The sequence below is a fragment of the Naegleria gruberi genome (assembly GCF_000004985.1).
Source record: "Naegleria gruberi genomic scaffold NAEGRscaffold_35, whole genome shotgun sequence".
In the NCBI taxonomy this organism is placed as follows: Eukaryota; Heterolobosea; class Eutetramitea; order Acrasida; family Naegleriidae; genus Naegleria; species Naegleria gruberi.
The window spans coordinates 203,760-227,539 of NW_003163292.1; the positions used below are offsets into that span (position 1 = coordinate 203,760).

Sequence of the window (23,780 nt, forward strand, 5' to 3'; positions counted from 1 at the left end):
AGTAACACTTTACTTTTGTTTATGTTTGGACATGAAATGGTCAAAGCTTTGTCTCGACAATAGATCATGAACAGTGGTGGAGAGTCTAGATGAACGTGGAGAGGCTTCTCCTATTGTATGCTGTGGAGGAATATCAATGTTGATATGACCTTCTTGTTCTTTTGTTGTGTGTACGGAGGTTGTGGACTTTCTTCGGAAGGCACGATTCACAAAATCTGAAAATTTACTTCTTCTTCCACAGAGGAATAACTTATCTCCTTCCAAGAGGATGATGGATTGTCTTGGATGAGTATAAACATAATAGAAATCATTGTCAACTGACTCTAGAATGCCATTTACAAATATTCTCTTGGGTCTGTAAAGTCCAATCAGAATCTTTTAGAGTGGTTTAGTGTACTTGATATAATTGAAACTTACTGTATTGGATATTTCACAAAGTTCTAGAAATACATCAATGGCTGCTCTACCAAAACAGTTTGGAGGACAATCTTCTTGAAATATAGAACTCTTGCTCATATTGCAGAGACCATCTAAGCTCATATGCTCAATAATTTCATTCAACTTATCAGTGTAGAACGATTGAGCCAAAAGCTTAGGAATGAAACTAATTGGAAATATTCTACCACTTGAGTAAAGCTCAGACAATAGACAGAACTGATCATACTCATCACTCTTGTCAGAAAGTGAATGTAATGGATCATCAAAGGCAACAGAGGCACTGCTAACATTACGGAATATTTTGAAAAGAGAGTGGTTCTCTCCATATTTCTTTGAAAAACATCCTCCTTGTTTTAGAAATTTGATATTCTTTTGGTTATTGAGCTCCATGATGAAGAATTTCTTGCTGTCTATATAGCTAATTGATTCTATGAGTTTGATAACTTCTGCATCCCTAAGGTATTCAGATGTGTCAATAAGATCGTCTGTGGCTTCATGAGAGTCACAATCATTTTCTGGTTTAGAATTGTGACCATGAGAGCCATATTGCCTGGATAGATAGACCACTGCTTCTGCATTTAACAAGCCACATCTGTGTAGGTCAAAAACGTCTGTTGCATTCCCTTTCAGAAAGAATACCTGATCAAAAAACTTGAGCCTGTCATATAGATAATCTACGTATGGATTGCCGTGAAGATTTGTATGAGAGACCATAATAAGTATTGGAGTGAAATGTCTCTTTCTAATAGATCTTATTGTAGCTAAGATGACAAGAGGATATTTCAATTCTCCCACAAGTATGATATGATTCTTTAACGAGCATGTACTAGAGAGAAGGAAAAAATCATTCTTTGGTCTAGCCTTGATGAGTAGATTGTAGTTTTCTAGAACACTTTGGTAAAAGTCATTAAGAAAGCGCTTGAAAGATACTCCAGAATCATCTAAATTCTTGTAAAAGAAAGTTGGAGGAGCTACTGACCTAAACAATCTCAATAGATATCCTTTGTTCATTTCAGTCTCTGAAACATGTGGAACATTTTTGATATCTATGATTTGCTTGTCTATACCTGACATGGTACTGACAAAAGATATGGGATTATCAAAGTCTGAACTATTGGTCAATATGGAAGGACTTTCAGCTTCTGGTGGAGTTTCAATATTTGAAGAAAAGGAAATATTGGATTGACTTGGACCTAGACTCTCAATGCATTTTTTGGAACCTCTTTTGGGTGGAAGTCCATGTCTTACTTTCAACACTTTTCTCCGAGTAGGAAGATATTTTGGTCTAGTTTCTACTTTTGGTTCATCCATTTCTTCGTTGATTGTCTTCTCATACGCGTTCTCCTCACTTACAAAGAATGTTTCAAAGGATTCCATGTCATTATTGTCATTTCGTGCTGGAGCTTCTTTCAAGTCTATTGGTTGTTGTGGAATATCTTGAGTATCTGCAGAGCTTGTTGAGTGTTTATCTGATTGGCTGTCGTCTTCTGCTTTAGCATTCTCAAAAAGGTAAACTAGGTTGGCATGAAACGTGCTCTGAGCAATCACGAATGCTTTGCATTTATCCACATGAATTATTTCATCAAAAGGATTCAATGATACACTTTTTAGACTTTCATCATGATTATCCAAGTATTCCATGGCCAGTAAGGTGAGATCAAGATTCTCTCTGATGAAAACGACTGCCTTAATGAAGGTCATTCCTTCAAAAAATGGCGAGAATCTCACACAATATATTTCATTTCCTAGTCCGTCCAGATATTCAAATATCCACAGACTTTCAGCAGAAGTTACAGGATCTAACTTCTTTTTAAGGAATGGAATCCAGGGCTTTTTCTTCTCTTGTTCCATAATCATCTTGTGGGTTTCAATGGCATTTCTAACATAGGTTGTCGTGACGAGATTGATTAAGAGTGTACTAAATCCATGATATACAACACTCATACCCATAATCTTACTTGAAATAGTTTCTGTGCAAATAACTTGTTTGGCACCTGCTTTATACAAGTATGCTCTTGATTCAGGTAATGTCACTTGTGCATAAATATCCAGATCTGGATTAATATTTTTCAGACCAATAGTTGCCACCATTATTGACGTATCATTATGTCTAGGATTAGAATGTTTAATACAATTGAGAAGGAACACAGAGTGAGCTTCATGAACTTTGATAATTCTACTCGTCTCATAATCCATCAAATCTCCATGGAAAACTAAAACCTTTTCTTGAAGGTATTGTCTCACTTTGATAACTTCCAAAATTGAATCACACAACTTCTTATTTCTGGAAACAACTTTGCAATTGAAATTTTGGATGAGTATTGAACATGAAATAAGGTTGTAACTTACTCAAGGATTTTTTCGTATTCTTTCCATGCATTGAATGATAGAATTCTTTTAGAAAGTCCAATACATCTTGCTTGTGAAAGTATCCACAAACAATGACATGATTTTTCAAATTGGCATGTCGAGCTCTGAAAATTGCCTTTTCGCTTGTCGATAATAACAAAGACAATTGATAGGGAATGAATGTAATTCCAACCAGAAAGCAGCCAATCGTCCAATATTTACTCGCAAAAGTAGTTGGAGAAATATCACCATATCCAATGGTAGCCATGGTAATTACCATGAAATAGATTGAATCATCTTTACATAATATATTAAGGATGAAATACGTTTCAAAATACCTACGTAATGAAAGAACATGTCCACCAAATAAGAATTCAATCATTTGAAAAGTTCCAGCAAACAAAACCATCAATGTAACAATTAATGCAATAAGACAAGCAATTTGTACTTGTAGAGTTGGTCCAAATCCAAAACTATTCTCCAAAACATAGTGTAGTATATTCCTCTTCCAAGTCAAGACAAAAACAATCCTCACCAATCGAATTAATCTGAAAATTGAAATCATTACTGAAATGTTAAACATGTTCACATAGAGCATAATCTTCTGATCTCTATTCACCACCAACATTCTATCATTTTCCACACCATACGCATGAATACAATAGATGATGTAAATACATAATGGAATCATTGGAACTACAGTTATAAAATCCAATATAGAGTTGGGATGAATCAAATAACGGAGTTTATGTTTGGTGAGGAGAAAGGAAACGAACCACAATGAAACAGTTATGGTACACAGTATCAAATCACAAATGAATATACTCTGCAACATGAATTGAATATGTTGATCCGAGAGTGAGAAGGAATTTTCAGGAGTTGGTCTTGATTGAGGATAAATTTGCGAATAGAAAACAAAATTTGTGTAAACGTCCGCAATGAAAATAACAAAAAAGAGAAAGGAAATTATCACCTGAAGAATTTCCATATCCAAAAAGTAACCATTATGTTTCATATAGTTTTTGATTTTGGATCGAAGACTGAGTTTTAGAGGTTTCGGCACGTTTGATGCATTGAAGAAGAATTCATTGTGATGATTGCCTTCTGTTGTTGGTGTTTTGCTTTGCTGTTGTTGAGTTGTTGGTGTAGTCATTTTAATTCTTTTTATTAACAAATTCCTCAATAAGAAGGTAATCATTTCGATTGAAGAAGAAATAATTTTGCAATTTCGAAATTAGATTTGATTCTGAACTAAAAGGCTGATGATCTTTTTAACAAGATTCCCAAATGAATCATTCAAAAACTCTCCTAAAAACAATAAAATAGGTTGTATCAGTTTGAGAACTTTCGGATTACATTTATTTCCAAATCACAAACAATCACAACATGATTCTCATTGAATGTCACACCATCGTAATCATTGGTAGCATGTTTCTCTCTAATTCACAAAGTAACAACCTAAATTAAAAAATGTCGATACATCGTTCTGGATCAAAGCCACTCATTGTTTCAGAGGCGTATGGCAGAAAGTTGACACCAACAACATCAAAAACCAACAATGAAGATAGTTTATCAGATTCTACTCCATATTTTGATGCTTCGGCAATTAAAGATTTTAATACTAAACCTAATAATAATGGAGGTGGATCAAATAATAATAATGGGTCGTGGACTGATACAGTAGCAAGGAGATGGAAGAAATTTTCTAGTTGGACGATCGGAAATAGAAGATTAAAGATGTATATTTATTCAGTTCTAAAGGTAGGTTGTTGGAAAGGATAAACTAAACTAAATCACACGAAAGTTTGCTACTATTACATACGTTCAAGCAAATGACGTATTGGGCAAAGCTTCAAACACAAATAATCAAACAGAGAAGGATATGCAAATGGCATTCAAAGTTCTTTCATATCTATACATGGCTATTTTAATTTTACTTTTCACTTTCAGATATGTTAGAGAATTGATTGCAATTTCCAGGAAGAAACCTCTTTCAATTTGGGTAAACTGGATTGAATCATCTGTTTTTTTAACCTATATTTGCTATTCGATTGTTACTTCTGTCATTCACGTTGTTTACATTACAAAACACTACAATGCTGAATATGAAGAAAGATTATTGCATCCAGAGAATTTTGCTTACAAAACAGTTACACTTGAGGAAGAGTTGGCAGTGGAAATTTTGGAAGTTTTTGTTCACTTGTACATCATCTTTGATAAGTCAACGCATTACCTACATGCAGGACACAGTGTTTCTCTATATTTGGCTAAAGCTCAGCATATTCCAAAGAATGCTCATCCAGGGCATGATCAAAATCAAAACCATTATCATGATGCCTTCGATCATCATGCTCATCTTTACACAAATCAATCTGAAACTGATGACGAAGAAAAGAGTGATGAAGTATATGATGATTTTATTGGAAAACCAAAAGAAGCCACAAAACCAACAACAAGAAGACACACCGTTATGGCAATGACACCACCAAGACAAAATATTGATTCTGAAATTTTATTGGAAGAGCCAAGATTGGCATTTAATAAGTTTTAATTGGAAAATAGAGTTGTGTGAAGGGAATGCACATCAATAAAGATCAACTTTCCAATTTTGATGATTAGTTATATTTGAAAAAACAATTAAGGACATGTAGAGCTAAGATTCTGCACCATCAAAAGAAAAGTCTCCCACAAGCATAAAGGAGAATAGTAGCCTTCAGGAATGTCGAAGTTGATTATTTTACCTTTTTTTAATGCTTTTCTTGGTATATCAACTCAATGTCACAAAAGTCAGTACTCATCATCTTATGTCTTGGATTTGCAAATCCAATGAAAAATGCTTCTTTTTGAATCAGAATCTTAGCTCTTCTTTGAAACCATACTTTCAACACTAAAAGCCATAGCTCCAGAACAATCGCATAAGGTCAATATAGTTTTCTCTACTTTTGATGGTCGTGGAATCACCAACAAGGAAGGGATTGCTGGAAGCTGATTACTATTGAAAAATAAATCAAACACGAAGTATCTGATTTGGTTAAAAGTAATCTAGAACATGATGATGGAAAATATAGCCTTCTATTAACAGGATCGTTGCTAACTCCAATACGTGAAGGAAGCAATTCAAAGATAGCCCCACACAACAATCTGCAATTTAGACACTCTGTTGTTGGATTAGAGGTACATTTTTGTAAGCACTCTTCATTGCCCATTTGTATTTTAAATGGTAAAGTTGTTTGTCATGGAAAACCCTTATTTCCTCTGAAACTTTTTCCTAATGAAGATTGGGCAATAGTAGAACTCGATAAAACAAGTGGTGAATACATTTTCGAGAATTCTTTTGGAAGTTCAAACCATGGCAATAGTTTCGGTGTGATCTAAAAGGTGTTTTGGATTTTGATAAATCGGAGTGTTTATCTGTTAGTAAGACCTCATGCTGAGTAGATAGAGTCTCAAAAATTACCGGCTCATCACTGAAAACATTTTTTTAAGGGTTGTTGTAATTTTAAACTCGAATTAAGTATGTTCAAGAGTTTAGACCCTTAAGGCATTGAGAGAACAATAATTCAAAAATTGTTCTTCTTATTCAACACTCAGGTTCAAAAGATAATGTCGCAACCACAACCATTTGCTACAAATCAGTAAAGATCAACTTTCCCGCCAATTTTGATGATCAGCAAAAATTTGAAAATAATAAAATTAATTAAAAAAAACAATTAAGGACATGAAGAAGCTTTCTCAACAAGCCTCTGCATCATCACAGAAAGAAAAGTCTCCCACAATCATAAGGGAGGACATTAGCCTAGCTACTAAAAGGAATGTTGAAGCTGATAATGAATTAGACTTTACCTCATCATCTTCAACTAGTAAGGGGGTTGTGTTTGCACTCTTGAAAGGAACAAAACGAACAATTGATATTAATCAATCTAAGGTTTTTATCGGAAGAGATCCTGTTACTTGTGAGGTGTGTTTGGCAAATTCACCAACAGTCTCAACAATGCATGCACAATTGGAATTTATTGATGATAATTCAAAAGAAAAGCCTAAAGTTGTTTGTGTCTTGAGAGATTTAAAATCAAAGAATGGAACACTAGTTAATAACGTTAAAGTGAGTCAAAATTTATCATCGATTATTAGGAATGGAGATTTGATTCAATTCGGACAAGATGAAGTATTTAGATTCGAGATTGGACCTTTTGTTTCAGAAGTTGTAAACAAAGCACCAATCATTGATGCAGATGAATTTACTTCAATAGACTCACCTCTCTCATCAGATTTTGAAATTCAAGAGAAAGTGAAGGAAATAACATCTAAGGAAGAAAATGAAACAGATTTTATTGAAACAGAAGGAGATAAATTGGAAGACACATTCTTTGAAACAATGGAACCAACAAATAGACTCATTGATAGAGAGGTTTATAAGGATGAAAGTCTGAGAATGCACTTGTACGATGAAATTAACGATCTAACCTCTGAACTCTCAACTAAATTAAACCTTCTCAATTCCGTCCTTAGTGAAGACACTCCTTACCATAGAAATCAAGTCCCTTTCGAGTTTTTAAAGTCCATGCACAACCTTTCTGAAAGTATTTCATTCCTCACCAGAGACACGATATTCGAAAGACAATCAGAAATCAAATTTAGAGAACTAGAACAGTATGCAAACTCCTTAGAAAGAAAGCTCGTAAATTACAAAAAACTTGGGAAGGATTCTGAAGTTTCACTTGCTCAATGTAAAAAATTATACACCAAATCTAAGGATGAAAGCAATAAGAAGATTCATGACCTTACCACCTCCTTACACGGAAGATTGGATGAAATACAACTTCTTAAAAAAGGACTTTCCAATGAAAAAGATATAACCAATTCTTTAAAAACAGAAATTGATAGACTCAAATATAGACTATCAATTGAGGTTACACAAACAGAGAGTCTAAGAAAATCCAACGACATTCTCAGACAGCAACTGCTCAAAACACAAGATTACTCCAACTTTTTACACAAGGAAATTTTGAAAATAGAGGACTTTCCACTGAATCTCAAAATTTCCAATCTAGTTTCTAATGAAACAAAACAATCACCAAACCTTAATCAAACGATCAATGCAACTTCAATAATTGAGCAATATAAAAACATGGATCTATAAAATTAGCACTTTAAGAATTGTGTCACATCTATTTTCTATGTTAATATTGCGGAAGTGCTACTGAAGATGCACCATTTTCAAAGAAATTGGAAATTGGCTCTTTGGAGAATTCTACTAATATGATGGCTTTATTACCTTCTTAATTTCCGAATCCTCAAGAATGGAATTCCTCATTGGATGATGTTGTTGAGAGGCAGTAAGGAGAGGAGAACTGGGTGATGATTTATTCCTTTATTATTATTAATCTTCTTCTTGTTTGCACAACATATCGAAATGATTGATCAGTTCTTTGTCAATATTCACACCATCCACTAAAAAAAGTTTGTCAGAAATGAATCGTGAGTATGTAGCGTTGACACAATATTGGTCTTTAACTTTCTCTAATAATTCAAAGCACTCATCTCATTATGGAGAAGTTTTTGCATTACAGGTGTGTTTGCATTATTCAGTAAAATAGAATCAGAGGGATTTAACTTTTCGAAAAGTTGACCAATTTCTTCTTTTGTTCCATCTATTACCATTAATTTCCCAAATAAATAAAATTTGTGATGGCCTAGATTAAGATTACCAATATGAAGAGATATTTTGGGGTTTTGTTTATGTTGGAAGACTTGGCGTAAGATAATGGTTGTAGCAAAGTATTCTTGGTGTGTTGGTTTGGCTTGTTGATCGCAAACATTATTGAATATATGTTTGGTGAGTTCAAATAGTGAATTTTTTGAAGCAATTTCGTAAGAGATGATACCATTATCCTGATGCTGTTTTGTTTTACCTTGGTATATGAATGAATTTTTTGTTTCCAAATTACTACCATGAGCAGTAATAGTTTGTCTTGTTTTTGGCCAATCACCTTTTTCAATAGAGCATACATTAGGTTCTATTCGAAAGTAATTGTCCACTATTATTTCATTTCTAACGTGTTTAAAATCGTTTAACGGGGGCTCACTTTTATTGCAAACCAATTTAAAGTACTTTGCCACGACGGTGTGTTCTGCTGTTTTAATTTTTTCCACGTTATTTGCATCTAAGGGTGGAGTCATTTTTTTATTAAGGATTCATAGTTTGGAAAAAATGGAAGATCAATACATATTTCTCGTAAAAAATTCTTTAGTGAAATTTTTTTTCCTAACAACTACTTTATCAATTCAGGTGGCACACATTTAGCCAATTAATCCTGGTAAACATTAGTAGAAAGCACTTTGAGGTCGTGGATTAGGAATAATTTCTTTTGATTCAAAATACGTAACCATTTGTTTGGGTATTTCAGCTAGCACTTCAGAAGCTAATTGTGTTAAATCAGAACATTCAGAAAAGCTCACAAATTGAACAATGTCTCTTGTCATTTTAGTTCCATTACTGTGAATGAGTGGTTCATCATCAGCATCGAATTTTCTACAACTTGGGAAACTTCTACCACCAATACCAACAATTACAATTGAGATAGGTTTGTCATTGGCCTCTATAATTGAATCGATTGTGCCTTGCATGTCAAATGCATCCCCATCAATAATTAACAATAGAATATTGTAGAATTGTTGTTGTTGAGTAACAGGAGGAGTTCTCTCAACGACATGTTCAATAACTCTATAAAAGTCATCTCCTCGATAAGGCTTTCCAGTTTTTGGATTAGTGGCACTTCCCATATCTCCAAATGATAGTCTTGGAACTGCCTTCTCATATGCTTCAAGTATTTCTCCTACACAAAGTTCCTCCTTATCTGAGAGTGACAGATTAAACATTGGATTCATTTTTAATTCCTTATCTATCCTTGCACCATATCCATATGCTTTCGAATAATTAGTGAAAGTGTTAAAAGTCAAATACTTACCACCATATATCTTGTCAGAATCATAAGGTTCCAAAATTTGCAAAACTTGTGCAAGGGCTTGTTGATAGTGATTCTTCTTGGAACTTAAATAATGGAGGGAGCTACTACTGGTGAAACCACCGTTTGATGCAGTAAAATCAATGCCAACTGATACTGAAATGTTACATCCTCCCATAATGTGGTCTAAAAATTGATCTTGGCGGTTTTCCTTCCTGGCAACAAAGGATTGGTAGATTTGATATTCTGGATTTGGTACTGGAACATGTTCTATCTGAATAGTACATATTTCAAACTCAAACACTCCAGAGTTTTTGTAATTCTTCTTTTTTTTTTGAAGGGATGGCTCAATTAAATGGAATTGTTTTACATTATTATTCAGAACTTGGTCCAAATTATATTTAAATTCTCCAATTAAATCATCCTTCGAGTACTTGTCCTTGTCATAGCATGTCACAAATATATCCTTGTTGTAATCATTGTTGAATTCATCTAAATTGAGTTTAAAGGATGTCCAAGAAGGGTTCAGATTCTTATAGATAACTTCACTTGTGTAGAGTTTGACTCTTCTTCCAGCAACTTCCTTTTCAAAGAAAAAGTAACAATCTGACTTTCCAAAGAAATCCTTCTTATCTAATCCAATACCTTTACATTTGAATAGAACTACTTTCATATCTGAATTAACAGTAGTTGGTATCTCAGAACGTAGAGCATTCAATTCAGCCGAGCTCATACCAGAAAATTTCAAAGTGGCATTCCTTTCAGAATCAGCATTATTAGTGTTATTCGAATCCGATTGCCTAACAACCTTCTCAACATGAACAAAGACCTCACCTTGTACTTTCCCACTCTTCAAAACAAGATCTAACTTTAATTTACCATCCCTCGAGCAAACAGCTTGTGATAATGAAAACTCTCTAGTTTTGCCAATAAGCTCACTCTTATTTCCACCATCGTCATCATAGATTTCAATATAAAATTTCTGTACGCACTCAAAATAATAATGAACACTAAACTTGGTCTTGAACACTGGATTATGATTATTCTGAATTGTTTCGGTATTGCCCAGAAACGTGAATTTATCAACACCACCCGATGATGAACTTGTGTTACTTTCGTACAGTTTAGCAAACGGATCAGACTTGGACATCAAGTCCATTCTAGCCAAATTGCAACATGATAAATAAATATCAACAGATTCTCTGGCGGAATTCATCTTTGAGCGGTGGTATTTACCACTATTCGAAACTATTTTTTTGTTGAATTTGAAATTAAAAAATCTAACAAAATACTATTTTCACACTATTTGAATCAATGCCACTTCAATATTTGAGAAATCTAAAAACACAGATCTATAAAATTAGCACTTCAATAATTGTCACACATCTCTTTTCTATTTTAGCATTGTAGTGGGAGTTTACAGCAGTTCGTTGTATTTTTCCCTCCAAAATTTTCCCTCCAAAACTTTACAATTTGTTGTACGGTTGAAGATATCGCTACCCTTTAAATACAATTCACTTCTTCCCTAACCAAATTTTTCAACAAAAAAAAAATCGCTCGTCCTCCATTATAGAGAAACTTGCAAAACGCTCGTAAATAATAATAATACAAAATGAGAGAAGTTATTTCAATTCACATTGGTCAAGCTGGTGTTCAAGTCGGTAACGCCTGTTGGGAACTCTACTGTTTGGAACATGGTATTCAACCTGATGGTTTGATGCCATCCGATAAGACTATTGGTGTTGAAGATGATGCTTTCAATACCTTCTTCTCTGAAACTGGTGCTGGTAAGCACGTTCCAAGAGCTGTCTTCCTCGATTTGGAACCAACTGTTGTTGATGAAGTTCGTACCGGTACTTATAGACAACTCTTCCACCCTGAACAATTAATCACTGGTAAGGAAGATGCTGCTAACAACTATGCTAGAGGTCACTACACTATTGGTAAGGAAATTGTCGATTTGTGTTTGGACAGAATTAGAAAGTTGGCTGACAACTGTACTGGTTTGCAAGGTTTCCTTGTCTTCTCATCTGTTGGTGGTGGTACTGGTTCTGGTTTGGGTGCCTTGTTGTTGGAAAGATTGTCTGTTGACTATGGTAAGAAGTCCAAGTTGGGTTTCACTGTCTATCCATCTCCTCAAGTTGCTACTGCTGTTGTTGAACCATACAACTCTGTCTTGTCCACTCACGCCTTGTTGGAACACACTGATGTTGCTGTCATGTTGGACAATGAAGCTATCTATGATATCTGTAGAAGATCATTGGATATCCAAAGACCAACCTACACTAATTTGAACAGATTGATTGCTCAAGTCATCTCCTCATTGACTGCTTCTTTGAGATTCGATGGTGCTTTGAACGTCGACGTTACTGAATTCCAAACTAACTTGGTCCCATATCCAAGAATTCACTTTATGTTGTGTTCTTATGCTCCAGTTATTTCTGCTGAAAAGGCTTATCACGAACAATTGTCTGTTGCTGAAATTACCAACTCTGCTTTCGAACCAGCCTCAATGATGGCTAAGTGTGACCCAAGACACGGTAAATACATGGCTTGTTGTTTGATGTACAGAGGTGATGTCGTTCCAAAGGACGTCAATGCTGCTGTTGCCACTATTAAGACTAAGAGAACTATCCAATTCGTTGACTGGTCTCCAACTGGTTTCAAGTGTGGTATCAATTACCAACCACCAACTGTCGTTCCAGGTGGTGATTTGGCTAAGGTTCAAAGAGCTGTCTGTATGATTTCCAACTCTACTGCCATTGCTGAAGTCTTCTCCAGAATTGATCACAAGTTCGACTTGATGTATGCCAAGAGAGCTTTCGTCCATTGGTATGTCGGTGAAGGTATGGAAGAAGGTGAATTCTCTGAAGCCAGAGAAGATTTGGCTGCCCTTGAAAAGGACTACGAAGAAGTTGGTACTGAATCCCAAGAAGGTGATGGTGAAGAAGGTGAAGATGGTGGTGACCAATAAATTAATTACTCCATTGAGACTTTTTCAAAAAATTAAGACGTATTCTGTTTAAATCATTTTAGATTCTTTCTGTCACGAATAAGCCAACCTGGTTAAATTAAAAAAAATATTGAGCTTATCTAATATTATTGAGATGGAAATAAAATTTATAGCTCGAATAAAGATTGCCATAATGATTTTGGTTGTGTCTTGTAAATCTCATTAGATTGTTTCTTCCTTTTTCGAGATTCTTCTTGTGATTGAGATGAAAATTTAGAATTTGTTTGGGTATGAGATAAACTAATCATTGGGGTATTATCATTCCACTTGGAGTTGACAATTTCAAATTTTCTCTTTTGATTTCGTTTATCTAAAAGTGTTGATCCTGGAAATACACTAGATGAAATTCCCTCCGATACAGTGAGAGCAGCAACTTGTGGAGGTACATCATGTATTGCTTTTCTCTGTATTGGTTTATCTTTTTTTACATTAAAATTTGTATCGGCCCATTCCAAACCTCCACCACTTCTCTCTATACTTGAAGCCACTGATGTTGTTGGGCTTGAAGCCAATATAATTTCTTGTTCCTCATCCTCATCATCATTTAAATAATTATTTACAGGTCGTTCCAAAAACATGAAGGATTTACTCTTTGTGAGTACACCTTTACGATCCGAATTGGCTGTTTTACTTCTTTTTACATTTTGGTTTTGTTTTTTGACTTGTCCAATACTTGGTGGTTCACTGTAGCGAGAAACACCACATAACGTAGAGTAGAGATTAGGCATTTTTTTTGATAATTATTTGAAATTCAAAATTATTAATTATTTCTTCCAATTTAAACAATCAGTAAGCAAATATCGTCCTCTGTAATTGGTCTCCAACCATGTTCAATGAGATTAAAACTGACTGAGAAATTAATTGAAAATACTTGAGGGAAATAAAAGTTGTATTGCCAACTAACTGATTTGTTGTCAGTGTGTTTGCCAATCAATCATGAAAACTTTCTTGAATTCCATTTTGTGATATTTTATTACAATATATAGCTTACAAATACGATAAACAGATTGGAATTATTGCTAAATTGCAATTAAATGTTTCTGAAATATTTACAATTCCCAATCATCATCACTTTCCTCATCTTCACTGGAATATTCAATATTACCACGACGAAGTTCCATAATACCTGCAATCTTGGCTGCCAAATTGTTTTGATCACTTTCAGCCATATTCTTGAATTCTGGTAAATCTTCTTGCTTTACATTTCTCAATTTCTTATTTTTAATTTCAGAAAGCATGTCAACACCACCTGAGGCACCACTATCAGAATCAGTTGTTGGACTTGCAACAGATACTCTAGGCTTAACAGAGTGATCGACAACTGGTGGAGGAGGAACATTGGTTGGTGGAGGAGGTACAAAACCACCAACTCCAATGGCACTTGAGCCAGAAGGAGCATTTGAGCTAGCTCCCTTGAAAGGAGGTGGTGGAGGGGTTGATCTAGTTCCTGGGGTTGGTGGAGGTTGTGGTCTTCCACTTGGAACATCCAAAGAAGGAGGTGGGGGAGCATCTGATGTGACAGTGACAAGTGTCTTCATTAAAAATTTGGCAGTTTTCTTATCTTTCAATTCAGCTTCTGAAATGCCTGCCTTCTCAAATATGGTTTTTAGCTCTTGGGGTATTTCTGTAAATCCACTTTTTGGATCAAAACCAATGTGTGAAACGTGTTTAAACTTGTCAACCTTTGGTCCAGAAATTTTGATTTGTGACCGGTCAGGAATTTGGTCCTTATTCTTTGTTCCGAAAATCTTGGAGAATAAACCACCTCCACTACTGCTACTACCTCCACTACTGCTATTGCTAGGAGTGTGTTTCTTTTCAGGTTCCTTATGGGAAGAAGTAGTATGTACAGAGCTACTGGCAGCAATTGAAGTATTGACAGCTGTTGGCTTGTTAGCAACTGGTGGAGGAGTGGATGGAGGAGGATTAGTCTTCTTCACTGGAGTAGGTGGGGCAGTACTGGAACCAGTACCAGTTGGTGAAGAAGAAGAAGAATCAGAACTGTCACTTCTCATATTAACAGAAGGTTTAGTTGAAGGCAAACTTGGAGTTGAACCACCATTGATAGAACCAGTTGCTTTCAAACGAATGAGTTGACAAACTTGCTTGGCAAATTGATCAGCATCAAATCTTTCAGCAAATAACAATCCAACAAAACCTTCATCAGATTCGAATGCATGAAAATTGGAAGAAAGTGTTTGATAGTCGAAACCTTCATAACATTCTTGTTCCATAGTAACTGATTTACTCTTCAAATCTACCAACCGAATCATTACTACTGATTGCTTTTCAACCAATGTAACTGTCAAAATTCCATAAGAATTGGCATATGACCATTGATTACCATTGTTGGCTTTGTAGAGACGAACTGGTGCAGAATACTTGATTTCGAAAATGTTTGGTAAAGACAAGACACCTGCAGCGAGTTGTACAGCACGTTTACTTCAAGTTTGACAAGATTTGGGGAAATTAAAATTGTTTTTTTTAAAATTTAAAGTATTTCATCTTTCAATTTTGATTTGGCAAGTAAACTCAACTCCATTTGAAAAGAATCTGTAACGATAATATTTTATTCAACAAAATGCTAATTTCTCGATGGAATTAAGGTAGTTTTGAAATCTGACTTCAAATTATGAATCCTCGCATTGACATACCCCTTGGGGTGGCAGCATTCTCAAAAATATGTAGAAATGAGTAAGAACGAGTTGTTAGGTGTTGTTCTATTGAAATGCTTATTTTGGATTTGACAGCAGAAGAACAACAAAATTTTTTCTAAATAATTTATTTTCTTTCAAAAAACGCGTCAAATTTGAAGTAAACGTGCTGTAATTCGTCAGGGAGAATGTTGATTCTTGTTGTCATTTTTTTTTAACTTTATTATATTTTTATTGATGAGTGACGTTTGTTGTTCCTTTGCTATTGTAACCTTTTTGTATCAATCTTTTCAATTTTTATCTTAGAAAAGTAATATTATTCTTGTTGTCATTTGTTTATTGGGTACGCAACGTTCCTAATTTGCGTTTTTGCGACGAGCTACGTATTTTTAAGGAACAAACAACGATCCCGTGTGGTCCAATGGCTAAGATACCTGGCTCTCACCCAGGAGATCCGGGTTCAATTCCCGGCACGGGAGGATTCAATTTTTAGGCAAGATAATGAATAATTTTTTTTAGTTTATTAGATTTCAGTTCTTGTCTTATTAACACTACTCTCCTCACTTGAACTAAATTCTGTCATTTCAATCATTGAAACACTAATGCTAATCTCACACACATCATTTGCTTGATGAAGCACCTCTCCAATGGTTGATGATTTTTGTGAAATTTCACTTCCACTTGCGCTGTCAGGTTGTTGAACAGTTTCTGATTTTGCAATTTCTTCTTTCGAATTCTCCTTATGAAGCAAGTATTTGAGGAGAAGTCTATTTCTCAAAGAAGACACCAAACTTGCACACATGAAACTCAAACCAAGAACTAAATAAATACCAAAGAGTACCAAAATTACTGCAAACCAAGGTTTCACATAAAAATTGAGAACTGTATAAGGAAATTCGGAAACTAGACGATTTCTCATACATGTGAGCATCCATACAAAGTAAGCACTTGGGAAACACATGATTGTGAACACGTGCCACTTTCTATATTGAAAATTAGACAATAAAAAGTCAATCAAGCTCAATATTCCAGTCACTCCATGATAAGCCACAGAACTATCACAAATTCATTAACATTTTTCAATGATCATCAAGAAACAACTTACATGTAATCTACTCCATCTTCCTCCTCTCCCAACCTTGCAAACCAGTAACCAATCGAAACAACCAAAGAAGCCACCAAATTCAACTCTCCAACAATCCATATAATACCAGAGAGTGCTCTCAATACAATCACCAACCATTTGTTTCTTCTCTTCAACACACTAATAGATTCTGAAGTGAAATTCACAGAGAAATCCCTAAACACAATCAAGTAAAACATTCCAAACACGGTTTGAGAGCTGAAATATGTTGTAAATACCATTACCATATGATGGGTAAAATAAGTTGAGGATTTGAGAAGTACATTGTCCGTCTCATACTTTCTCATGAACGGATACGAAATGATTGTTCCAATAATCCAACAACAGACTGTAAATCTGAAAATGTACAGAGCAATTGTGATGTACTTGTTGTAGCCAAATGATTCAAAGACGAATTGTGAAGAGTTTCTCAAGCTGTGTGAATGTTGTGTGTTAAATATTTTAAAATTCAATTCTAATCAACTTACCCATCAAGAAGTAAATCTTGCTTTCTGATTTCATTAGAGTTAGTGGATTGGTTGTCTGGTTCCTTCTGATCACGGTTCTTTCTCCTAGTGTAAAAGAAACCTTTCACTAGAAAGAAACCCACCGAAACCATAAAGATGAAAGCAAATGTCATACTGCTCTGTACTAAGAGTAGAGAACTAATTAAATTAGCACCTCTTGTTTCAGAAGATGAAGGAATTTTATAAGGGTCCATTATAGAATTGTTTGAATTGTTGTTTTGTTTTTTATGAAATTATCAATTCTTTGGTGTAAACTGTTGGGTTTTATACGAAACCCAACAACATGTGTTTGTCCATTAGATTCCACAGAAAAAGCAAGGTTTCTGTTCGTACCTGTTTAAAACCATTCAAAAGGAAACCGAATTTGTGTGAATTTTGTAAAGTGACTGGTAGTTTTGTTAACAAAACATTACAAAACAGTTCGGTTTCCATAAATAGGTTCATTCTATATTCGCACTGAACCTTTGTTTGCATAATCTTCGTAAGTACTTATTCTGTAAATAGCTAGCGAACATTCTGGAATCACTTATTTTGTAAAAAAATTCATTTCAAGGGCGGCAATTTACAAAAATCCCTTTCGGCTGTTTAGTCTACCAATTACAGAACTTTCTCTATTAAAAATTATTTATTTCATTGTTATGGTAAGCAGAGCTCAATCACTTGAATATTTTCGACACATTGTGCATGTGACACTTCATGACGTTTCTATTCGAAAAACGTCCAACTTGCAAACTTACTCAAACAAGCAGCAAGAAAATATTCGTGCCGAAACTGAGATTAGGAAACAAAAGAATTGCATATTTTGACTTTACTCAATTGGATGAGTAAGAATTAAGAAACATTATCGTTCCTTCTTTCTAGGAGTTGGTGGAGTTACCACAATTGGACACGTGCTTATTGAAGTTGCTGTCTCACTATCATCATCATCATCTTCATTACAATTTGGATTTGTCTTCTTGGGTGGCTTTACAACATGCATATCTTCAGTTCTCACCATTAGAAATCCATCTTCATCCTCTGGAGTGGAAGCCAATGAATTTGTCTCTTCATTGATTGAATATCTCGAATAGGCCATAATTGTGTTTGCTTTCTTTTCTGTTAGGAATTGAGAACCCATCATCATGATGAATCATTTAAGTGGTTGGAGAGAGAAGTACCTGGTGAGAATCAGAGTCAGCAGATGTTGATGCTTGTATTATTCTGTGCTTTTTTATAAGTGATAGATGTTGATGTTACAAGTATGTGGGAGGCCTTTGCATTGTTGGCGTTTTCTACTTGTAGCATATTCATATAAAAATGTGTGTTCTGTATTTGGAGAGAGACATCTACTCAGAATCTCAATACAGTTTCTATCGCTTCTATTTAGTGAGGAGTCAGTATCTCTCTAAAATTCTCGCTTCATGCAATCATGCATGTCTCTAAGGTTTGGCAAGAATGCTTTTATTTACAAGTGTATTGTACCACTAAGGTAGTCCATTGCATTTATTTCTTAACAAATCAAGCATCCAGAAGAAGATCCCTCAGAAATGTCCTTTAATGTTTGGTCACTAGAATGGAATGTATTCAGTCAATATATATATGTGTGTTACTACTTTAAAAACTTACATAACAGTTGGGTCTAGTGCTTCTCCATACTCTAGAATGATTCCATCTCTACTCTTGAGAAGGGATGGAGGTAGTTCAGAGAGTTTCTTGTCTGTCGGCAATTTAACTCCATCAAAATTGAATAAATTCAATCGCTTACTGAGATCCAATTCTGTCGAGTTGTTATTCTTAACTTTTCCTTGTTCAGCAATTTTATCCAAAACTTTTCCAACTGACCAAGTCTTACTGAAGAACATGTGAATTGGCTGTATTTGATTATTGATTGGGAAATAAACATCCAAAAAGTATCTATCCTGAGTTGCAATTGAGGATTGACCAACTGGGAATAGAGGTTTGTTCTGGAATTGATTAGATAATAATTTTCCAGCATCCTTTCTCTGACCTTTCCATTTGTTTGCAGTTATAGGAACAGAGGATCCACTCTTGATATTAAAAGGTCCAATACTTGATGAGCCGCCTGATCTTGATTTTTGTTTTTTCAACGAGTCACAATTATGATCGAAATCCAATCTATGTCTATATTAAGAAAGCAAATTAATTCTCCACAAAATCTAATTCAATCACACACTTACTCTACACAAAATGATTTGTTACATCCTTTACATTTGATAATTGACTTTTGACCACATCCTCCCAAAGCACACATTTCAGCACTACTAAGAGAAGAAGTTGGCTGTTTTGATGCATTTTGATTCATTGCTGGACACTTTCCACTGCTAATGTGTCTTTCAACAACATCATTAGGATTCTCTCTTTCACTGGCACGAAATGGAAGAACCTGATTGCATAGAGGACAAAATGGTGCAACAACTCCTTGTTCTTGCAGATAGGAACATTTGTGAGCATCAAAACTTCTATGCTAAATATCAAGATAGTGTTATTATACATTGAATTCCGTAATTATATTTAAAAATTCCGAATTATTAATATACAATTATTTGTTGTATAATATTTCCGATTAATATACATATAATACACAATTACAAATCATCAATTAATAATATTAATATACAACAAAATCCATCATAATACAAAACAACATTCATCATCCAATAAAATCATCATCCACCAATACCTTCTACTACTACTACATACATTCAAACAAAATGTCTTTCCACAATGAGTACATTTGAACGGAAGAAAATCCTTCTCATGGCATCCATCAAAACAACAATGTGCTCCAAGATCGTAGAATTCAGTCATTTTTTTTTCTTAAATGTATTTTAATTTGTATTGACATTTAAAATTTTGTAATCTTTTTTTCATTACCTATTTTCAAACAAAAATTACAAGAAATCAATATTGATGATATGATGATTCTCTTTTAATTAAATCATATTTACAGTAAAAACAAAGAAAATTACCAAAATTACAAGTAAAGGAATGGAAAGAGAACTAGTTCCATTATTGTGTGGAGTTGTGCTGTGGATAGAGTTTGGATTTGGATTTGGAGGATTTGATTTTAAAGTACCAACAATGGTAATGTATTTGGGATAAAAGTCGTTTTCTCCAATTTCAGGAGTGCAAGCAAGTTTTTGCCAACCAGGGAAGACGGCTGAGCCATATTTTTGGACGAAACCTTGTTTTTCATCTACAATGTATAAACATTGAAGAGATTGGAAATCAATATCAACTGATTTACCATTCTTATCAACAAATCCTTTAGTAAGATCAAAACTAAACATAAAATCACGAACAACCATTCTCCCTTGATAAGTTGGAGGAAACATTGGACTAAATGAGAAGGAAACTATTTCAATCATTTGACTGGAAGGAAGAGCTATTTGATTAGAAACTAATTGTGCAACATATTCATGGGAAGGATAGGTAAGAGGTCTATTGACAAAAGCACTCAAATACTGATTTAAATTCTTGTGAATTTCATATTTTAGAGAAGCACGATAGTTGACCAATGTGGAAACTCCAAATTGAGCTGGAATTTCACTCTCAATACCCATAATAGCAATCGTATAGACTTTAGTCTGAAGAGGAAAGATCACTTGTTGGGTGAATTGTTCACTTCCTTTTGTAAAATCAATCGGAACAAATGTCTTTTTTTCCATGTCCACACCAACAATACACAACTCTTTCGGATTAACATTCAGTATTCCAAATGAAAAGTCATGTGTGAAGGAGAATGAAGCATCATTGGATGGGATGGACAGCCTTTTGCAAGTCCAATTGAAAAACACCCAACAATTCATATCCATTCAAAGTTGGAGGAATAGAATAGCTTTCGAATATTTTTGAATCTGATAAATCACTATATGTTGCAACACCAGATGTATTGGCTGTGAGGAAGTTATAATAAATCTTGGTGAATGAATCTGTTTGCCATGAGTATTGACCTCCTACAGTGATATTGAAAGAAACTGAAAAACTTTCACACATGCCAAGGAAACCTAAAGAAACCAAGATTGCAATCAAGAAGAGGTGTTTGCTCATTTTTTAGTTTGAAATCTATCAAAATAGGCTACAGGACTATTCATCTTAAAAAGGGAGAATGAAACTCCGTGTTCCTTGTGTAATATCTGAAAAAATAGTCGAATCCCTTTGTGTTTCTAATTAACTACTTGTTTACAATAAAGATTCTAATTTGTAAAGGTTAGATAATAAAATTTTCATGTGTTAAATTTTCATTGTATTGAACTCAATATTAACTGTTGTAAGAGGTGTTACTATTTCTCTTTCAATAATTTCCAGTTTGGTTTCTAAAAATCCTTCTTACTTCATTTTGTTGAAAACTCTTTTTTTACTTGGAACAGTAGAAAAATCATCAACAATCCACAAATAATCAAATGATTTCTGTTCGATTGTTTGCTCTTTTCATAGATTGGTGGAATTGGCAATTGATAAAAATTCGAAACTCTATGATATTGAACTCTATTTTGCAACAATTCAATAAACTTGTGTGGATATCCCTGCGAGTAGAATGCATCTCTAGGAATTAATCCATCACTTTTGAATCCTTGATTGACAACCTCTTGTATTTCTGCCTTATATTTTTCAATAGAATTAATAATGGCTTGTTTAGAATTTTCATTGAAATAAAAGACCTGAATAGATTCTACTGATTCGTATACATCAAAGGCCAGGATATCTATTGTAAAACCAACATCATTGTCCATACTGAGATATACCTCTTGAAGTGAAGTGTCAGTTTCACGAAGATTTTCCAATTTGAACGGTATCTCCTCTCTTGAAAAGACTTTTGCTTTTTGATTGGTGGAATCAGATATTTCAGATAGCAATACGAATCCTCTATTGTCAATATCAAAGAACTCCCTACTTCTACCTGTAATTGCTAAATTATTATCATTTCCACCTCTCAATCCAATCATGTAAATCAAACCATCACTCTTCATTCCTGAATGAAGCTTGGTGAATGCAGAAGGTTCCTTCTGGAATAAACTCTTCCAATCACTATCATCAATTTCCTTGTGATCTATTATTCTTGGTATAGTCCCGGACATGTTTCTTCTCCATCCTCTCGTTTTCAGCAATTGATAACTCTGAAAATGTTGCTTCTTCAAGCAAGATGCAAATTTGAGGGTGTTTTGTAATTTGTGCATTTTTTTGATTTTGTTTTAATTTTCTTAAATTGCAGGATTTAGAAGTAGAAATTTCTTCCATTTTGCTTCTATTATCAGGGTTTAGATTTTATTATTGGAATAAATTGAATTCTATCAGTTTAAACTGATTGAGTAATACCAAAAGAATCAAAATTATCTGGACATAATTTCGAATAATGTTCAACACCCTTCTCAAAATCCTCATCACTAATTAACAATTCATCCAACACTTGTTCCAACCCTGTGAAATTATGTCTCAGTCCAATGAACACAATTTCCTGTCGTCGGTCGCCAACTCTTTCAACAAAATGTTGTTTAACATTCTCAAAAACTGTCTTTCCATATAACTGGATGGATTCTTCTTCACCTAAAGTATCAAAGAATTTCAGATATCGTTCAGTGAAAAGAAAATTGAACAATTTTTCAGTATGGAAAGGCTTTCGTCTTCTGTAAACAAAACTGTTGAATCCATATTCGAAAGTTTCTGGGGTTTGCATTCCTCTGAGTTCTTTTAACCACCAGGATTGAATGCTGCCTTTTCAAAATCAAATAGTCCAGTATTCAATACTTTGGAAAGATCTAGCTGAGAATTCACTGTTTCATACATTGGCGTCTGTTTTTATTATGGATTTAGTTTAGCCATTAAACTCTTAATCTTTTGAACTTCTTCAATTGAAACTAAATCAATCTTATTAATGATAATTACATTTGCAAACTCAAATTGATCGATCAAGAGAGGAGCTATATTTCTTCCATCATATTGCGACAATCTATCAACAAACTTTTCCTTCATTGTCAAGACAGAATTCAAATCATGCATTAAATTTGCAGCATCAACCATAGTAACACAAGAATCTAATCTTGCAAAATCTGAAAGTGTAAACGAATCATCTTCATCCAACTCTCCATCTTCATCTTCCACCTGGAATTCAACATATTCGAAGGTGAATGTCTCTGCAACCTGAAGTGGCTCTCCAATACCTGTTGATTAAATATCACAATAGTCAAATACTTCAGTTTGAGATAATTCAAAGAGTTCAACCAGCAAATCTTCTCTCAATGTACAACAGATGCACCTGCAATCAAGAATTATTACACATGGAATCAAATTACTTCTACCACTTCCTAAGAAACCACTCAACAGAGTAACTGGTATCTTCTTTCTTTTATATTTATCAAAAATGGATTTGCACAGGCTAGGAGCTTGTGCTGTTTGTTCTCTCCTTAAGATCCATTAAGAATTGTTGTTGTTGTTGTGCTCTTTTTATTCTTTTTATGAATTTAAAACCCGTACCGCAGAATTAAAAGATTTACGGTGCAATTCTTTGAATTGAATATTCTATGAAGTATAGCAAGGTATTTGTGAGTTAGTACGATTGAAAAGGAGGAATTAAGGGTGAATGAGAAAACACCAACAATTATATGAACGCCTTAATATTCTTCAAATCTTCTCCAAGAAGGGAGATAGTTCAGTGGTAGAACATGGGATTGTGGTTCCTAAGATCAGGGTTCGATTCCCTGTCTTCCTACACCT

At 34.4% G+C, this 23,780-nt stretch overlaps 12 protein-coding genes and 2 non-coding genes across 14 annotated transcripts; 5 read left to right on the top strand and 9 right to left on the bottom strand.

Annotated features, from left to right (window-relative positions):
* Positions 1-9: 9 nt before the first annotated feature.
* Positions 10-3,940, bottom strand: NAEGRDRAFT_69603 (uncharacterized protein; the record flags this gene model as incomplete). The annotated part of the gene is made up of 4 exons (XM_002675227.1): positions 10-375; positions 418-2,732; positions 2,788-3,084; positions 3,130-3,940. The coding sequence occupies 4 exons, from the start codon at positions 3,938-3,940 to the stop codon at positions 10-12; spliced, it is 3,789 nt and encodes a 1,262-aa protein (XP_002675273.1).
* A 317-nt stretch (positions 3,941-4,257) lies between these two features.
* Positions 4,258-5,338, top strand: NAEGRDRAFT_69604 (uncharacterized protein; the record flags this gene model as incomplete). Its single annotated transcript, XM_002675148.1, has 2 exons — positions 4,258-4,548; positions 4,592-5,338. 2 exons carry the CDS (start codon positions 4,258-4,260, stop codon positions 5,336-5,338), a joined length of 1,038 nt encoding a protein of 345 aa, XP_002675194.1.
* A 1,167-nt stretch (positions 5,339-6,505) lies between these two features.
* On the top strand, positions 6,506-7,927 carry NAEGRDRAFT_69605 (uncharacterized protein; the record flags this gene model as incomplete). Its single annotated transcript, XM_002675149.1, has 1 exon — positions 6,506-7,927. One exon carries the CDS (start codon positions 6,506-6,508, stop codon positions 7,925-7,927), a length of 1,422 nt encoding a protein of 473 aa, XP_002675195.1.
* Positions 7,928-9,111: 1,184 nt separating this feature from the next.
* Positions 9,112-10,986, bottom strand: NAEGRDRAFT_83217 (uncharacterized protein; the record flags this gene model as incomplete). Its single annotated transcript, XM_002675228.1, has 4 exons — positions 10,587-10,986; positions 10,049-10,427; positions 9,702-9,967; positions 9,112-9,623 (listed from the first exon to the last, which is right to left on the bottom strand). Exons 1-4 carry the CDS (start codon positions 10,966-10,968, stop codon positions 9,112-9,114), a joined length of 1,539 nt encoding a protein of 512 aa, XP_002675274.1. The 5' UTR covers positions 10,969-10,986.
* A 309-nt stretch (positions 10,987-11,295) lies between these two features.
* On the top strand, positions 11,296-12,752 carry NAEGRDRAFT_56236 (alpha-tubulin). The gene has a single exon (XM_002675150.1). It carries the CDS (start codon positions 11,365-11,367, stop codon positions 12,724-12,726), a length of 1,362 nt encoding a protein of 453 aa, XP_002675196.1. The 5' UTR covers positions 11,296-11,364; the 3' UTR covers positions 12,727-12,752.
* A 120-nt stretch (positions 12,753-12,872) lies between these two features.
* Positions 12,873-13,493, bottom strand: NAEGRDRAFT_69608 (uncharacterized protein; the record flags this gene model as incomplete). The annotated part of the gene is made up of 1 exon (XM_002675229.1): positions 12,873-13,493. The coding sequence occupies one exon, from the start codon at positions 13,491-13,493 to the stop codon at positions 12,873-12,875; it is 621 nt and encodes a 206-aa protein (XP_002675275.1).
* Positions 13,494-13,814: 321 nt separating this feature from the next.
* On the bottom strand, positions 13,815-15,038 carry NAEGRDRAFT_69609 (uncharacterized protein; the record flags this gene model as incomplete). Its single annotated transcript, XM_002675230.1, has 1 exon — positions 13,815-15,038. The coding sequence occupies one exon, from the start codon at positions 15,036-15,038 to the stop codon at positions 13,815-13,817; it is 1,224 nt and encodes a 407-aa protein (XP_002675276.1).
* A 788-nt stretch (positions 15,039-15,826) lies between these two features.
* On the top strand, positions 15,827-15,898 carry NAEGRDRAFT_t415. Its single transcript has one exon. It is a non-coding gene; the product is annotated as a tRNA-Glu (tRNA).
* Positions 15,899-15,942: 44 nt separating this feature from the next.
* NAEGRDRAFT_69610 (uncharacterized protein) lies at positions 15,943-17,263 on the bottom strand (the record flags this gene model as incomplete). The annotated part of the gene is made up of 3 exons (XM_002675231.1): positions 15,943-16,402; positions 16,525-16,977; positions 17,031-17,263. 3 exons carry the CDS (start codon positions 17,261-17,263, stop codon positions 15,943-15,945), a joined length of 1,146 nt encoding a protein of 381 aa, XP_002675277.1.
* Positions 17,264-18,558: 1,295 nt separating this feature from the next.
* NAEGRDRAFT_69611 (uncharacterized protein) lies at positions 18,559-19,877 on the bottom strand (the record flags this gene model as incomplete). Its single annotated transcript, XM_002675232.1, has 4 exons — positions 18,559-18,616; positions 18,675-19,190; positions 19,247-19,533; positions 19,770-19,877. 4 exons carry the CDS (start codon positions 19,875-19,877, stop codon positions 18,559-18,561), a joined length of 969 nt encoding a protein of 322 aa, XP_002675278.1.
* A 125-nt stretch (positions 19,878-20,002) lies between these two features.
* NAEGRDRAFT_69612 (uncharacterized protein) lies at positions 20,003-20,632 on the bottom strand (the record flags this gene model as incomplete). Its single annotated transcript, XM_002675233.1, has 1 exon — positions 20,003-20,632. The coding sequence occupies one exon, from the start codon at positions 20,630-20,632 to the stop codon at positions 20,003-20,005; it is 630 nt and encodes a 209-aa protein (XP_002675279.1).
* A 771-nt stretch (positions 20,633-21,403) lies between these two features.
* On the bottom strand, positions 21,404-22,246 carry NAEGRDRAFT_69613 (uncharacterized protein; the record flags this gene model as incomplete). Its single annotated transcript, XM_002675234.1, has 1 exon — positions 21,404-22,246. The coding sequence occupies one exon, from the start codon at positions 22,244-22,246 to the stop codon at positions 21,404-21,406; it is 843 nt and encodes a 280-aa protein (XP_002675280.1).
* Positions 22,247-22,365: 119 nt separating this feature from the next.
* Positions 22,366-22,743, bottom strand: NAEGRDRAFT_69614 (uncharacterized protein; the record flags this gene model as incomplete). The annotated part of the gene is made up of 1 exon (XM_002675235.1): positions 22,366-22,743. One exon carries the CDS (start codon positions 22,741-22,743, stop codon positions 22,366-22,368), a length of 378 nt encoding a protein of 125 aa, XP_002675281.1.
* Positions 22,744-23,704: 961 nt separating this feature from the next.
* NAEGRDRAFT_t416 lies at positions 23,705-23,775 on the top strand. The gene has a single exon. It is a non-coding gene; the product is annotated as a tRNA-His (tRNA).
* The last annotated feature ends 5 nt before the right edge of the window (positions 23,776-23,780 follow it).

What these genes read in the sequence shown, in the direction of transcription:
- NAEGRDRAFT_56236 (XM_002675150.1), top strand. Translation starts at nt 11,365, where the DNA reads ATGAGAGAAGTTATTTCAATTCACATTGGTCAAGCTGGTGTTCAAGTC.